Source organism: Cynara cardunculus (assembly GCF_001531365.2).
Source record: "Cynara cardunculus var. scolymus isolate 2C chromosome LG 9, CcrdV1, whole genome shotgun sequence".
NCBI classification, from domain to species: Eukaryota; Viridiplantae; Streptophyta; class Magnoliopsida; order Asterales; family Asteraceae; genus Cynara; species Cynara cardunculus.
In genome coordinates this window covers 17,523,264-17,540,485 of record NC_037536.1, presented here as the reverse complement: position 1 = coordinate 17,540,485, position 17,222 = coordinate 17,523,264, and the positions used below count along the sequence as shown (strand labels likewise).

The 17,222-nt window shown below is 35.1% G+C and overlaps 2 protein-coding genes across 2 annotated transcripts; one reads left to right on the top strand and one right to left on the bottom strand.

Annotated features, from left to right (window-relative positions):
• Window positions 1-7,277: 7,277 nt before the first annotated feature.
• LOC112518736 (CBL-interacting serine/threonine-protein kinase 11-like) lies at window positions 7,278-8,648 on the top strand. The gene has a single exon (XM_025126536.1). The coding sequence runs from the start codon at window positions 7,298-7,300 to the stop codon at window positions 8,585-8,587; it is 1,290 nt and encodes a 429-aa protein (XP_024982304.1). The 5' UTR covers window positions 7,278-7,297; the 3' UTR covers window positions 8,588-8,648.
• Window positions 8,649-13,516: 4,868 nt separating this feature from the next.
• Window positions 13,517-16,781, bottom strand: LOC112518735 (CBL-interacting protein kinase 2-like). The gene is made up of 2 exons (XM_025126535.1): window positions 16,661-16,781; window positions 13,517-15,477 (listed from the first exon to the last, which is right to left on the bottom strand). The coding sequence occupies exon 2, from the start codon at window positions 15,097-15,099 to the stop codon at window positions 13,717-13,719; it is 1,383 nt and encodes a 460-aa protein (XP_024982303.1). The 5' UTR covers window positions 15,100-15,477; window positions 16,661-16,781; the 3' UTR covers window positions 13,517-13,716.
• Window positions 16,782-17,222: the final 441 nt, after the last annotated feature.

Sequence of the window (17,222 nt, the reverse complement as noted above, 5' to 3'; positions counted from 1 at the left end):
ATTTTAAATTTGAAAATTGTGTTTGTATTCATCCCCCCCCCTTCTACAACCTGTTTAGTATTCTTGTAGACCCTTTTGGGACCAACAAAACCGTTTCATGTATTTCTCTAAATTAAAATAATGAAGATGATAATATCTATGATTAACACCCTCCACAATAAAAATGGTTAATCAACCTCTCATAAATACAAAAAAATGTACAAAATGAAAAATTATGATTGGTTGAATGAGGTTTTCACGATTTTTACAAATTGAGTGATTTTTATTTGAACCCACCCCTATATATATATATATATATATATATATATATATATATATATATGTTTATAGAGGTAAGATATTTTGTTAACCAATTAAAATGTGTTAACTTTATAAACCTCAATGAATCAATAAGAAACAAAATTCACTTTTGGTTGATACACATGATGAATTTATTTAAAGAGGGTAAACATGTATTTTTTTTATTTGATCTTCTCTAATGCAAATTAATTGTCGGGTTACATTTCTTAATTGTTCAAATTATTATTCTTAATTGTTCAAATTATTGTCGGTTACATTTCTTAATTTATTCAAATTAATTGCCGGTTACATACATGAGTAAACACTTGTTCATAGGGGAACAAACTCGTATCAATTTTAAAAAAAAAATTGGGTTCATATGTGAATCAGATTACCACATACACGTAATGCAAACTAGGTATGTACATGTACCAATTATTTTGAAAAAAATTTAACAATTGTTCAAAAGTAAACACATGAACATTGTTCATAAGCACAACTTGATGTTTGTTCACAAGTGAACCATGTACCATTCCACATTTATATGTGAACTAGACTATTTTTCATTTATACCAAGTATACCTTTGTTCATTTATGTCTATAATGCATCTTATCCTAATTTATTACAAGAACGTCACAATAAATGTAAACAATATATTTTCAAGATAAAGTGTTAAGACTGGTTCACAAAGTTAACATCATTTGTTAGGTTAACAAAAGAACCAACCCACATATATATATATATATATATATATATATATATATGTGTGTGTGTGTGTGTGTGTGTGTGTGTGTGTGCGCGCGCACGCGTGCTCGTGCATGCACGTGCTCGCTTAATCATTTGAGAACTCTAAGATTTGTGAGTTCTATGAGAACTTCTACCTTAATGTTTTGTTTTACATGATTTTTTTTTCCAGTCTAAGTATAGTTTTTAATATCTTGATTAGTATATATTTGTTCCATATGTATTCGGTTTACAGTGTGGAACTTTTTTGCGTGTATTTTTTGTTTCAGAAACATGTCAAAAGCGTAATGTAAAACAAATATATGTTAATCAATATTCTAAATTCTAGGCGTAGATGAACAAAATCATATGAAATAACACATAATTCACAAGTTCTCAAGGTTATCATAATTTCATTTATTCTTCGAAGAAGACCCCCATGTTATATATATATATATATATATATATATATATATATAAAAATCAAATAGAATTTTTATTCACTTTTCATTATTAATTTTAATTTGTAAAATTATACATTTTGTTAACATATTTAAAAAAACAATTAAAACATATAATTTTACACTATAATAAAAACCGTGCAACATTATATAAATATTAATTTTTATAAAAAAAAAATAACATTAAATAACAAATAATTCGTAATCTCGATTCAACTGAACATGTTAAACCAAGTCAGATAAATTTCATTTACGATTTATAAAATAATTTTCGTTGTTACAATTTGAATATACATCGAGGTCAGTTTTACAATTATTTTTGCATATTACTTCAAATTTCATAAGTAAACATTAATATGCTTTTGGTACACAATTTATGACATAATAAAACCACAACCACTTTAAAATCTCTCTATTTATACATATCATAACAGAATATTTCATTATCATCTTCGAATAAAAAACGTTAATAACTAAAACTAAAATAAATAATAATTTTTTAAAATCAAGAATATTTAAATTGTAATAAAATTTTGAATTCTGTTAATCTTCAATTAAACATTAAGGGCCCATTTACTAAACACTTACTTGGTAAGTGTTTACCGGATAAATTTCCTTATCGGATGAACATGAGAAGAGTCAAGAATCTTACCGGGTAAGAGCGATGAGAATGATGGAGAGTCTTACCCGATAAGTAAGGATGACGACTTTTACCCAAGTAAGCATTTACTCAGTAAATTGTTGCATTCGATATGTTTTGATATACTAAAATCTTGCTCATCAAAATAAATTATAGTGTTGACTCATATTGGTAATCTGGATATCCAACCCGCTATGCGAGCCGACTAATCCCATGACAACCACCTGCTTTGCAGATAGCCCGGAGTCACCGCATTTGAAACTCCGTAACCAAAAGGGGATTTTCCGAACAAAAACAATATGAACATACAATTCATTTACTTCCCACAAACATCATTTACCTCTCAACAAAAGAATTATGTTCCAATTCTATTAAGCATTGTATTATTCATTATTGATCTTCAGATGAAATCATCTCCATAATGCCACACATTAAGCTCCACTCCTGAATCTGGTATAACTATTATATAATAAATTAAAAATTAAGGGGTTGTTTGTTTACCTCTTAATAGTTCCATTAAGAGGCAATCATTTGAACCGTTAAGAGGTGAATCTTGTTTGGCAAAAAAAAGTTTGTCTCTTAATGGTTCTAAAGCCCTCTGAATGATTTTGTATCCTGGATCCCCTTTAACCATTAAGAGCCCTAATTTCATTGTACACAATTACCAAACAATTATATTTCATTTTGCACTATATCATGAGAGTCTCTTAATCATTCTAACTACTTAATCATTCAGCAATTGCCAAACAGCCCCTAAGATTTAATCCTTATGTTTTTTTTAAATAAATAAACGGAGATAAAATGAGAATGATATGTTACCTGTAAAGTTGAAATAACTCTGAAATGTTCAATACACTCTTCAAGCAACAATTTCTCCTCGCATGCTACCTTTGCAAGCTCCGAAAAAGTTGAAACGGTCTCCCGAGTCTATTAAAACGTAAATTTTCGTTTTCGATAAGTATGTAATTTGTGCAAGTTTGGTATTTTTTTGTTGATCTTAAAGGTATACGTACGATACCGTGGGCGTTAGAAAAGATATCATAGAGATGACTGAGGTAACGAAATCCGTTGCATGTCTTAGTGCAAACAAAGTTGCAACACGGACTGCTGTAACTTCGTGATGTTCTCCAATACGTGTAATGAATCTTTCTGTGGTCATAAAATCGTAAAATTAATTATACATTACCATTTTTGGTAGAAATGTATCGGTTTGACTTTTGAAGTCAAACTATTTTACTACGAATGCAATTGAAATTACTTAGGGGCCGTCGTTTACTAAACGCTTATCCGGGTAAGCGCTTAACAAGTCACATTACCTTAGCGGATGAATATATGATAAGGACCAAGAATCTTACGAGGACCAATAGTCTTACCCGGTAAGTGAAAGCGACGACTCTTACCACATTAAACGCTTACTGGGTAAGTTGTTGCATACATTGTCGTTTTGGTGGACTAAAATCTCACCTGGTAAGTAAATGATAGTTTTGAATTTTACTGATAAATGCTTACCGGATAAGTGTTTGGTTAAAGTGTTTTGATATCATTTTGACAAGAACATTAGATTTCCACATTCGAATACAATTGATTGCCCATTGATTAATGATTCAATACTGATTTCAAAAATTAATAAAAATAGCAATCGAGTCTTTGACTCTGAAAAAGTCAAAGTTGATAACATACCTTAGCTTTGTCATCTAGGGTTCCATTAACGACATTAGCTCTAGCATTGATGTATCTCCACTGCATCCAACTTCCATGCATCATTCTTAACTGATGAACACCCTCCGCCATACCCATACCGTCCCCGAGAGGTGAGTTTGTCGGTGTTTGTGGTGATTCAGATCGTTCCCCCGATGAACCCAATTTGGATGGCAGAGCTAATGAGTTTGCCTTTTTCATGGCGTTCTTGATTGTGGATTTGGTATGAGAATTAGGGGTAGATAATGGTGGGTTCATGTACTTCGATGGAACTTCGATTCCAGATTTTCTAGCGCTTAATGTGGGTGTCATGTATGATGCCGGTGAATTTCTTCCTGTCATATCACTAGAGTCGGAGTCGTCGGAGAAAGAATCTGAACTCATCCGGTCGGAGTACGATCTCCGGCGAAGTTCATTTTCATCCAGTGATAATCTCCCGGGAATTACAATTTCACCAGATTCAAGAAACTCTGATGACTTGGAGGAGGATGACGATGAAGAAGTTGATGATCTTCTGATTCTCCTTCAAGTTGCTTTGCTTTTTTGGATCATTCTCGAACCGACTAAACTCCGAACAACTTTTCTGCTTACTAAGATGTGTCGAGCTACCACCGCTGTCCCTTTTCCGATCGTTCCCGAGGCATTCAGCGAGAGTGGTGGTTGGTGAATTGTCATTGGAAGACGATTTGGGTTTCTGTTGGCGATTAGGAGAGAGAGGGTGGTTATGACTCGGAGGCGGCGGTAACGACGGTGTTGATAGGTGTCGATATTTTTCCGGCCGAGGCTTATCGGAGATCATCACGTGGCGAATGAGAAAGAGAGAAGAAAAGGGTGTTTATACCAGAACATCCTTGTTGCCGGAGAGCTGTGGTAGATGTGTTAGGGGTAGTGTTGGGATTTTGTGTACGAAGAGATTGAGTCACGTAGTTTGTTCACTTTGTCGTTCTGCCGAGCCGTTATATTATGGACAATTATGGTGCGTTTGGTACGCTGAACAGGGTGGGACAGGACATAACACATTTGTCCTACCTTTAGTGTGGCTGGATATGGAACTAAGTGGAACTAAATTGGACAAGCATAGGACAAGCGTGTTCCACCCTACCCCCTGGAACTAAGTGGAACTCAACTATTTTTCCCTCTTTACCCTTTTTCCCACCCGGCTATCACATGAAAAATACCTAACCCTTTTCATCGCCTCCATCGCTACCTCCCCATCGACGGCGACATCTCTTCTCGACGGCGACCATCTCCTCTCGACGGCGAGTTCCAATCGACGGCGACCATCTCTTCTCGACGGCGAGTTCCAATCGACAGACGGCGACCATCTCTTCTCGACTGTTCATCGATTGTTGCTTCTCTTCTCTCCATACTCAGGTACGCATTATCGATCTGTGAGTAGTGAACCAAGCTCTGTTTGTGGTAGATTTTCTTGATCCTTTCCTTGATCGAATTTGGGTAACCCTAATTCCTTTCGTTCTTGATTTCATCAACTGCCCAAGATTTTCTTGATTCAATTGTTTCATTGTTTGTGGTAGTAAACCAAGCTCTGTTTGTGGTAGTCAACCAGTTTATAGTATAGTGGTGCTCACTCTGGGGGTAAATTGGTCATTTTAACCAGTTTTGTTCTGTCCTGTCATGTCTTACCAAACGCTGAACAGTTGTCCTGTCCTGTCCTGTCCTGTCCTGTCATGTCATGTCATGTCCTGTCCTGTCCTGTCCTGTCTACGCACCAAACACACCCTTAGGGACGTGCCATGTGTATATTTATTTTTCTTTTACATTTTCTAAATAATATCATCTATAGTGTTGGAAATCATTTAACAAAAAATCTTAAAAAACATTGTTTACTATACATATTATTTAAAATTCAAGATTACAAGTAAATTGTATATTTGTATAACTTATTAAAGTTCTATGTTTAAATTCATGTAATTAACTACATATAAAGATAATCAAATACTGAATAAGTATATCATTTTAAATATAAAAAATCTAAAATATATTTAAGATAATTATTGAATTATAACAAAATGCTAATTATAATCTTATAAAAATTTATATGATTAAACCAAAAATAAATGACTTCATTATTAAATCTAAATTTATATAAACACAAAGTTCGATGAAATTTTAAGTTATTTTGACTAATTGTAATATTAGACTCGTACAACGATAAGAAAAAATGAATTCAAAACGTAATCATTTTATAAAAAATAGTACTTCAAATTTCTAAATGAAGTAATTAAAAAAAAATATGAATAAGACAAAATAAAAGAATTAAAGTAATAATAAATAAATAATGGTTTCGTGAGGTTTTTTTAATTGCAGTTATATTTTTTTAATAGTAATTTATTCACTGGTAAATATAAATAATTATAAAAAATAATACCAAAATAATATCTAAGAAAATATTAAATAAAATAACAATATTTTCAAAATAATATAAAGATAAAAGAAAAGGAAAAAAAACAAATCAAATTATTACATATTACCCACTTTTAAATCCAACGTTACAAAAACCCAAATATGACGACTTTGATTTGCAGAATTGTTTTTTAGGGATTTGAATTTCATAGAAGGATTTGGATTTGGATTGGAATGGATCTGAAATCATTGATTTATTTGGTATGTAGGATTTGGAATGAAATTGGATTTCATTATTTATAAATAATTTTTAGAAAATATAAAAATAATTGAATTATATTTTTATTAACCGATAATTACAAAACAAATGCTTTTAACATTTTATAAACCTTATTGCATACAATCCTACGAAATCCCGTGAAATCCTGAGCATTCCCTACGGATTTCAAAATCCTATGTTTGAAGGATTTCAACTAAATCTTAGGATTTCAAATCCGAAAAATCCAACAAATCAAACATGAGATTGAAATGGATTTGAAATGCAAAATGCTTCAAATCCATTCTATTTCTTCGAACCAAACAGGGACTTATGGATATTCAAATACGATGACTTCAAGTGATTCATGGTTGCTCGGGAATTAGTCAATAAACAGTAACCATTCCAAAAACTCATGGTTAATAAAAAAAAAATCTTTTTTTAAGCTGGATATCCAACCCGCTATGCGAGCCAATTAATTCCATGACGACCACCTGTTTTGCATATAGCCCGGAATCACCGCATTTAAACCTTCGTGATCATAAGAAGATTTTTATTCTCCTTGGATTTGAATTAAAACACAGGTTAGGTTAATAGAGTGAAATTGTATAATAATAATTTTATTATTTTTGATGTTATTTTGTTTACAGGAAAGTTTATTATTTAAAAAATAAAATAAAATAAAAAAAACAGGGACCACAAGAACACTCGAATTTTCCGGCGTCAAATTCTTCAATTTGAGGCCTTAAATTTAAGTGCCCGACAAAAAGCAAAGACGTTCCAAACCCCTCACCAACATTGATTTCTCTGCTCCTCCCCAATTCTTTTGAACACGCTACCGAATTCCAATCCGATCTCTGGGATCGTTGAAGGCGATGCCAGAGATCGACAATGTTGCTCGCGGCATGTCCCCGCCGCCGGTGACCAATTGTTTGTTTGGAAAGTACGAGATCGGAAAACTTCTAGGCTGCGGCGCTTTCGCCAAAGTCTACCATGCCAGAGACATCGCCACCGGCCAGAGCCTCGCCGTCAAGGTGTTCAACAAACAAAAGATCAATCATAACACCAGTCTGATGTCGAACATCGAGCGTGAGATCGGTATCATGCGTCGTCTCCGTCATCCGAATATCGTTAAATTGTACGAGATTTTGGCTACGAAGACGAAGATCTATTTCGTCATGGAGTTGGTTAAAGGCGGTGAGTTGTTCGCTAAGGTTGCGAAGACTCGGCTTAGTGAATCGCAGAGTCGGAAGTATTTTCAGCAATTGATATCCGCCATTGGATATTGTCATTCTCGAGGTGTTTACCATAGAGATTTGAAGCCTGAGAATCTTCTAATCGATGAGAATGGGAATTTGAAGGTTTCGGATTTTGGTTTGAGTGCTGTTACCGGACAGATACGAGATGACGGGATGTTGCACACGTTGTGTGGTACTCCGGCTTATGTTGCGCCGGAGATTCTCACGAGGAAAGGATACAATGGATCGAAGGCGGATCTGTGGTCGTGTGGAGTTATCTTGTTCGTGTTGACGGCCGGATACCTACCGTTCAATGATTCAAATCTCATGATGTTGTATAAGAAGATCTATAGAGGTGATTATCATTGTGCGAAATGGATGTCGGCGGATCTCCGGCGACTGTTGTCTCGTCTCCTGGATACAAATCCGGCGACGAGAATCACCATCGATGAGATCACTCGTAGTCCATGGTTCAGGAAAGGAAGCAAAGGATCAAAAGTTTACGAGTGCGACGACGAAGAAGAATTCCTCGTGAAACCGGAACAGAATGCTAAAACGACGGCGTTAAACGCCTTCGATCTCATCTCGTTTTCTTCCGGTTTAAACCTGTCACCTTTCTTCGATAGCACATATAACTCGCCGGATAAAAGCGAAAAACTGGTGGTCGCCGGACCTCCGGAGGAAGTTATCGACAAGGTTCAGGAGACCGTGAAGGAGGACGGCGTGACGATCAAGAAGCGAAAGGATTGGGGTTTGGAGTTGGTATGGGAAAATGGTAAATTCGTGATCGGATTGGAGGTTTTCCGGTTGACGGAAAGAGTGGTGGTGGTGGAAGTTCGGAGTAGAGGCGGAGGTGCAGAGTTATACGATGAGTTTTGGAAGAACAGAATCAAGCCAGGGCTACTCGACCGACGACGGGAAGCTTAGGTAAGCCGGCAACTAAAGGCTCGACGGCGGGGACACGTGTGGAGCGTCTTTATTTGTCAAAATAATTTTTTTAATTATTTTTCTAAAACGATAAACATTTTTCACCCTAAAATTAAAAAAAAAAAAGTAAATTAAATAGAATGAGCTTTGTGTATATATATATATGAGCAACGAGATGTTTGTGTATATATATGAGCTTTGTATTATATTATTTGATTAATAAAATAACTTTACATTCTCAGATACATTTGTTCAAATGTATATCTAAATCTTATGTTATCATCAGAAAAATAAATAGAAAGACGAGTTTCCCACAAAAAAAACTCTAGAAAGGTTGAATTAACAAATAGCGTTGGACCAAAGATCCTTTAGTTTGGTATCTTTAATGGTTACAAATACCAATCCTCTACTTTGAGGCAAATCGAAGGGTTATGTTACAGATACGAATATTGTGCCCTTCTTCCCCTTCACAGCGTCGCCTCCATCGCTTGCACAGTCTCCTTCATCAATCGGTCTCTCCTCTCCTCCATCGCTTCCACCGTCTCCTTTCTCCATACTCTCAGTAATCGATCTCTCCTCTCCTTCATAGTCCGCTCAACAGTATCGATTGCTGGTTCTGGACAGAATCGATTTAGAAGAACTCGACAATATCGATTGTTGTTTCAATCGATTTTGCATCTGTTTGCTGTTTATACTCGATTTAGGAAAACTCGTAGAAGAACTCGACAGTGTATATGTTTGATGTTTCTACTCGACAGTATCAATTGCTGTTTCTACTCGATTTTGCATTTTGTTTGTTGTTTGTATCGATTGCTGCTTTGTATCGATTTTGCATCTGTTTGCTGTTTCTACTCGATTGCTGTATCGATTGTTGTTTTGTATTTTGCATTTTGTTTGTTGTTTTATATTGATTTTGTATCGATTGCTGTTTGTATCGATTTTGCATCTGTTTACTGTTTCTACTCGATTGTTGTATCGATTGCTGTTTCGATTGTTGTTTTGTATTGATTTTGTATCAATTGTTGTTTGTATCGATTTTGCATCTGTTTTCTATTTTCACTCGATTGCTGTATCGATTGCTGTTTTGTATTGATTTTGTATCGATTGTTGTTTTCAATCGATTTTGCTACTGATTTATATTTGTTGTTTGGATCGATTGCTGTTTTCAATCGATTTGTTTCGATTATTTAGTGAAAAAATACTAAACAGCTCACTGGGGAGTCAATTGGTCATTTTAACCTGTTCTGTCCGGTCCTGTTATGTCTTACCAAACGCTGAACAGCTGTCCTGTCCTGTCTGCGTACCAAACGCACCCTATTTTGAGGCAAATTCAAGGGTTATGTTTTTTTAGCTAAGCAGTTAACGCGGTCGATAATGGTAATAGCGGTCAGGGCCTAGATTTAAATAACGGTTATCGCGGTGATATGGCGGGGAGTTAGCGGTAAAAAATATGCTCATAAAATAAATACGAATATATATATATATATATATATATCATTTAAAATATTATATGCTTAATACATATCAAGTTAAACAATTCAAACTACACAAACAGGAGTACTTGAGTAGGAATCGAGCAGCTGTGGACTTGATTCTTAAATGAGCATGTCAAGAGTCGAGACTGGAGTTGGAATTGATAAGCACTTTGAGCAGAGTCGAGAGTCAAGACTGGAGCTTTGGAACCAATACAAAGTTTGACCTAATTTAATCTGCTTCCTTTTTGTTTGTAGGCTTGACTCTAAAGTCTAAACTAGTTGTGTACCCACGCAATGTGACGGGAGCCATGAATTTTAACGATTTTGAAGTTCTACTGGTTTTATAAGATAAGATTTAACGATGATATAAGTTACACTTGGTCTTTACATATTAATACAATTTGAATAAATAAGAGTTGTGGTTCCAATTACAGACTATCGATGAACAAAATAGTATGACAGTTTAAAATCCAACATATTTAAACGACTCCACAAATGTATTCGATTTACACCAAGAGCAAAGAACCAAGAAACTTGAGTTTTAAGATAAACACTTAAAATCAATAAAGAAAACTACAAATTTGACATATCATAAGCCATGAAAAGACAAAAAAAGATGGATTATAGAATGAAATTTCAACTGCTTACTCTCTTTCTTGTCCAGAAACTCAGATTAAGCAGTTGAAATTTCATTCTATAATCCATCTTTTTTTGTCTTTTCATGGCTTATGATATGTCAAATTTGTAGTTTTTTTGGAAAAGTACAATAAAAACCAATGAACTTTCTTGTTTGGAATGATTAAGTCCTTGAACTTTATTCCAAACAATAAAGTTCATTGGTTTTTATTGTACTTTTCCCTATATATATATATATATATATATATATATATATATATTTCAAAAAAACCCAAGAACATATTTGTTCAAAACATATTATACAGTGCAATTTGGACAGCCTAACCACAAAATATGTAATATACATATATAAATAAATAACTATAAAAGTATAAATCGTAAATATTAAAAATATTTTTTCACATTATATATGATATATAATAATATAATTAAGTAAAAAACTATTCAATATTGGACTCATTTCGAAAGTATTAACGAGACGATTATAATGGTGTAACTTGTTAAAATAAAAATGTATTTTTTTAAACATGTTTTAATTGATATACGATTATGTATGTTAATTTGATAAAGGTTTAAAATAAAACATTTAAAAGTAAAGAACGTAAAGTAAATTAATTAATTAATTAATTATAGGGGTATAAAGTGTAAATATAAAATTATAATTTTAAAAAATCGGTTGTAAGAGGATGAGTGTATGTAAGGAGGTGAGTGTATGTGAGGAGAGAAAATGATGAAAAAGTGAGTATAAAGAGTATTTTAGTCATTTAGTATTTTAAGACTTTAAGACTTTTGTTAAATTTCCTTAATAAGATAGTATAAATAGCCCAAAAAAATCGTTTAAAATTTAGTCCAAAAAAGGAGTTCAAAACAGGCCCAAAAAGAACAATAATAGACAATGATGACCAAATCGGCCCAGCCCGGCTCGGGCCTGCCAGAGGACCAGGATTGGGACCGACAAAAAACTGGCCCGACCCAGAATCGGTTATGGGACCGAAAACCGAGACCGGTTGGGGTTTTTGGTACTTTTGTGGGACCAGGACCGGCTATGGACCGGACTGGCCCGGCCCAAAAATTTAAATAATTTTATAAATAAATGTACTTTTAAATAATTTTATAATGTAATTTTAATTATATTAAAATGCATTTTTAAAGTGTATTTGAGTAACCCAATTGTAAATTTTATAATGTATTAGAAAAATATATATATCATTAAAAAAATTTAAGAAAAATCTTATTTTTTAATGCCGGGACCGGGACTAGCGGCCCATAACCGGTTATGAAGTACCTTGACCGGTTCTACCTTTTTTGACCAGGACCGGTTATGAGAAAGTTTGGGACCGACTAGGCCCGGACCAGGCCGGCCCAAGACTGGTTTTTGGCCATCACAAGTAACAGTGGACCGCTATTTGGTATCAAAATAGTTACCGCTATAATAGACCGCAATTTCTAGATCGCTATTTAGTCGCCGCTATAGCGCACCATTAACTGCATAGGTTTTTTGGGGCTGGTTGGTTGGTTTCCCATTATGTCCTGTATGGAAAGCTGACCGTGTATATTAATCAATATGTATAGATTATAAGGGGTTTTTTTCATAGATGGAAGGAATGTGTTTTTTAATTGGGAGGGACAAATTTGAAAAAAAAATTGTTTTCTGCATAAAACTCCTTCGGAAGCTTACTGAATAAACCACTTTCTATATCATTAAGTCACTACCAAACAGTCATGTATAGCTGACGAGCTAAGCTACAAGTCCCACTAAACTTATTAAGTTGTTAACGAACAGGTCTGAAAGTTGTTTGGTGAATCCATTGCTTTGGGCTTTAAGCTTTTCAGTTGTGACTCGTTTGGGACTTTGGGGTAATCAAGAAGCATCGAATCGAATGTTGGCTTTGCTGACAAATGACCAAGAGCGAATCAATGAACAGAAGATCATCTTTTAATGCTACATACGCATCAACCAAGAGTTGCCAGAACTTCACCACAAGATAATATTCTCATAATACATAGAAACTCATTAAATTACTCTCCAAGAGAACCCTTGAAGAGACAAGGGATATTGCATCATATATCAAGAAGAAATAGTTCCAGGTCTAAACGATGTAGTACTCCAACAGCTAGACGAACACAAATTGTCCTATGGTATTGAGAGAGGGCTATATATGGTACAATTTTCCTTATCGAGTCCTAAAGCATTAGACCTTGACTTTGATACCATGTAAAAATATACGAAACCTCATTAGATTGCTTTCCAAGAAAAATCTTTGAGGAAAAAAGGGAGGTGTCTTCATATATTAATGAGAATTGGTCCAAATCTAGCCGATGTAAAACTCTGACACCATTGTCGTATGGTTGGTCAGCATTCATTTCTAGAACCTACAAAAAAACTTTCCAATCTGGTCAGGACCGAAGCTTCGCTGCAAACAATGAGGTTCTCACTTCTCACTGATTGGTTGGTGTGCCCAAGGAGTAGAGGATTCAGGATAGGAGTAACTGGGTGCTCCCTCAGCATCCCGTAAGGCCTAAAATTCTAGTCCAATTTAATTACCATCTCCTTTAGGGTGTGTTCGGTACGCGAGACAAAATGAGTTTTGACAAAGAAAAAACTTGTTGTCCCAGTTTGATGGGGCATTTAGAAGGGTACAAGACTGAGTGGGACGAAATGCATCTTTTTGTTGCAAAAAAAAAAAAAAAACCCTAAAACCTTGCATAATTCTCCCACCCCACATCAATCTAGCCTAAAACATGGCAGTCCTAATGAGTGAACCATGTCAATATCTATGTGTGTTCTTTTTTTGTTGGTTGTCTAAAACATAAATAACATAAACAAGCCAGATTTTTAACTTTTATCTAGTTGTAAGAAATATTGTGTTTAGCCAAGTAAAGCCATATGACAAAATCACATGCAAATTTCATTGTTCAAAATAGAATCTATAACAACAATCACACAGACTAAGGGGAAAAGCAACATATGAAGATGTATAAATATGAGATACCTGGATAGTTGTGTGTGTATGTCGCTCAGGGCAACTGGTCCTGCTGTGGTGATGGCAGTGGCGGCACTGGTGGCACTGGTTGCTCGGGTTGTTGCTGCGGTGGTGGTTCTTCAGGTTCCCATGTCCAAACTATATCTTGGAGTCCAGGTCTTAAGCCCTCATTCAGTACCTTCAGGTATTCAAGTGTATCTCCATTTGATTTTTTCACTTCAACCATATGGAAGGAGTCGGTGAGCTCAAATATCTCGGCATCAATCGACAATATTCCTTTTTTACCCTCCTTCATCGCCTCCAGTTTCAACAATCCCGCTTCTCTTTTACTGATCTTCATCTTCAGAAGTTTAGCAATTTCTTCCAGCTTAGAGATGATGATGGCGGCAGTTCGCCATGAAGTAAATCTTGCTTCTTTCCTGTGTCGAGGTTCTTCAAACAATGCAGTCAAGTCAAACCCCGGAGAGAGGGCAATAATGTCGAATGCGTTCAAATTTGGAGGCCTCGTCACGTCTTGTTTCTCCTGGGACGAACCTGAAGCTCCATCGGAACTCATAGGAAGAACCAACTCCTTGTTTTCAGCCTCGTTTCTTGGTTTTCTGACGCTTGTTCCCTTTTTAAACCACGGATTTTCCTTAATTTTTGCAATCGTGATTCTATAGGCGGGATTTGGATCCAACATTCTTGACAGTAACCGCCTTACGTCGGGTTGAAACCAATTTGGGCATTTAAAATCTCCCTTGCCTATCTTTCTATACATTTCCATCAAATTTGAATCATGGAATGGAAGATAACCAGTTAGCAGAACATAGAGTATAACCCCACATGACCAGATATCGGCTTTATCTCCATCGTATCCTTTCCTATTAATCACTTCGGGTGCCACATACGCAGGGGTCCCACACGTGGTGTGAAGTAGCCCGTCTTGATGCTTAGATTCAGCAAGAGCACTTAACCCAAAATCAGAAACCTTCAGATTGTCATTTTCATCCAAGAGTAAGTTCTCAGGTTTCAAATCTCGATGATAGACCCCTCTGCTATGGCAAAAATCAACGGCATTGATCAACTGCTGGAAATATTTACGAGCAACGGGTTCCCTTAGTTTTCCTTTGGACACCTTATCAAAAAGCTCGCCCCCCTTGGCATATTCCAACGCGAAATATATCTTGGTTTTGGTAGCCATGACTTCAAAAAGCTGTAAAATATTTGGGTGTTTCACCAGCCTCATAATTGATATCTCTCTCTTGATCTGATTAACGAGCCCGACCCTTAAAACCTTCTCCTTGTCTATTACTTTAATTGCCACACCTTGGCCCGTTCTCAAATTCCTACCATAGTAAACCTTTGCAAATGTCCCTTGGCCGAGTAATCTCCCTAACTCGTATCTTTCCATAAGAACGCTTCCTCTAATATCCATATTCTTTATATATTATACCTTAAAACACAAAACAAAATGAAACTATACCTGATCTTACAGACTTTTCCTACAAAGAAGCTCAACCGTCTTCACACAGATCATGTACCAAAGTAGCAGGTCTTGTGTAATTTTGGGTTGTGGAGCAAGGATGTAATGAGTTGGACGCACTGTAGCCAGTCTCATCAAGAATGAAAATGGTGAGTTGTAGAGATGCAGAATCACCAGGGACCTCAGAAGATGGCTTCTGGACCTTCACGCACATCTTTCAGCATTCCCTGGCCTCCTAAATCAATGAGATAATGCTGATGATATAAACACACTTGCAGATGAAGGAACTCTCAACAAGTTAAGGAACAAGTAAAGGTGAAGGACCCAAGCCTGAAAATTAAAATTAGAATGGAAAAGTTTAGGCTTCTAAAACAAGAAATATTGTATCATAATTGGTTAACAACGACTTCAGAACACCTTCTAATCATAACAGAAATGGGGGTGGCAATTTCTTTGTACCAAACAAAATGAGTCAACATGTGTACCAAGTGTAGAAATTAAATTGGTACCAATTGAAGTCGGTTAGTAGTACCGTACCAAGTAGACAAACTTGGTTGGTACAAGATATTGGAAGTCGCTAACCATAATAGTACCATAGTGCCGACTTATTTATTTATTTATTATTTTTTGTATTTTTGATGTATTCAATGATTTACATTCTAGCTCTTAACTTTTTTGTTTGAGCATTTGAATGTTTGCAAGTTATATTCCTATCAATTAAAAACCCTTAAACATGACATGTTCCTTGCAAACTCAAAATACCACTCAAAATTTGAACAAAATAGCAAATTTTCAAATATACAAGTCAAAATTGGTACAAAACCAATACCATCGCAACCGCAAAAAGTTGGTACCAAGTACAATTGGTTGATACACGGTATAAGAACTTATGCACCAATTATAATGGGTTGGTATAACCGTGCAAGGCATTAGGGGAAAAAACTTAGTACTGGACCAAGTCCACCCTTCTAGAAATGCAAACTAATTATGCAATTCATATATTCCATAGAGGTCAACCATTGTACTTGATCTTTAGTTGCAAACTTATCATTCTTGCAACAATATAAAGGACACACTATGCTCTGCAACTTTCAGCAAATGAATATAAACGAAATAACCAAGGTTATTACAAATATTTCTTCTGAAAACTAAGAATGCATTTAGTGGCAGCATAACCTACACCTAAACAATCTGAACCTAATTCACAACAAAACCAAGTTTATGAGATTACAAAAACGAAATTTCTGATAGACGCTGTTACATGTTGCTCGATTACACAGCCAATTACCGTTTTCCTTCCCTTACCTGTCGTCTCTGCATCTACAATCGAGGGAATGAACGACTTGATACACGTTAAACAACAATTTCACCAAAACAGTACAAAGATGCAGATTCGAGAAGGTAAATCGATAGATTTTGATGATATACAAAACCTTAGATTCGATCGCAAACAATTCGATAACAATAAAACAGAGATATTTAAAGAGATTAACATAATAGAAATCGAATTTACCTGATCTACCTGGAGCTCCAACAGTAGAAGAAGAGAGACAAAAGATCGAGTTATATGAAATCTAAGTTTTGTAATTTGTGAAGACAATCTGAGATTTATGAGAGTCAATACTCGATATCGCAATTCAAATGGATTCCGACCGGTGAATGAAACGTGGAAAGATTGCGAAATGATCACCCACGCGCAAGCGTACGGTAGTTATGGTGAGGGTTTATCATATTTTACTCGTCGAGTCCCGAATATTCTTTTTATTATTATTATTATTATGGATGTCCTCTTTTTTTTAATCAAGATTAATAAATCACTTTTATAGCGTTTGGTAAAACAACTTATGATTATAATTTTTTAATTACGATTTCGATTTTAATTTTAGTTTTATTTTTATGATTAAAGTAATCATATATTTTAATGAGTAGATAAGAATGTATTTAGAGGCAATAATTGGATTAATGATCATTAATAAAATCAAAATAATTTTTTATCATAATAATATTAAAAAAATAAAGATAATATATATAGGGGCCTATTCAAGGGAGAACTGAGTTGTTTGTGGTAACTGTGA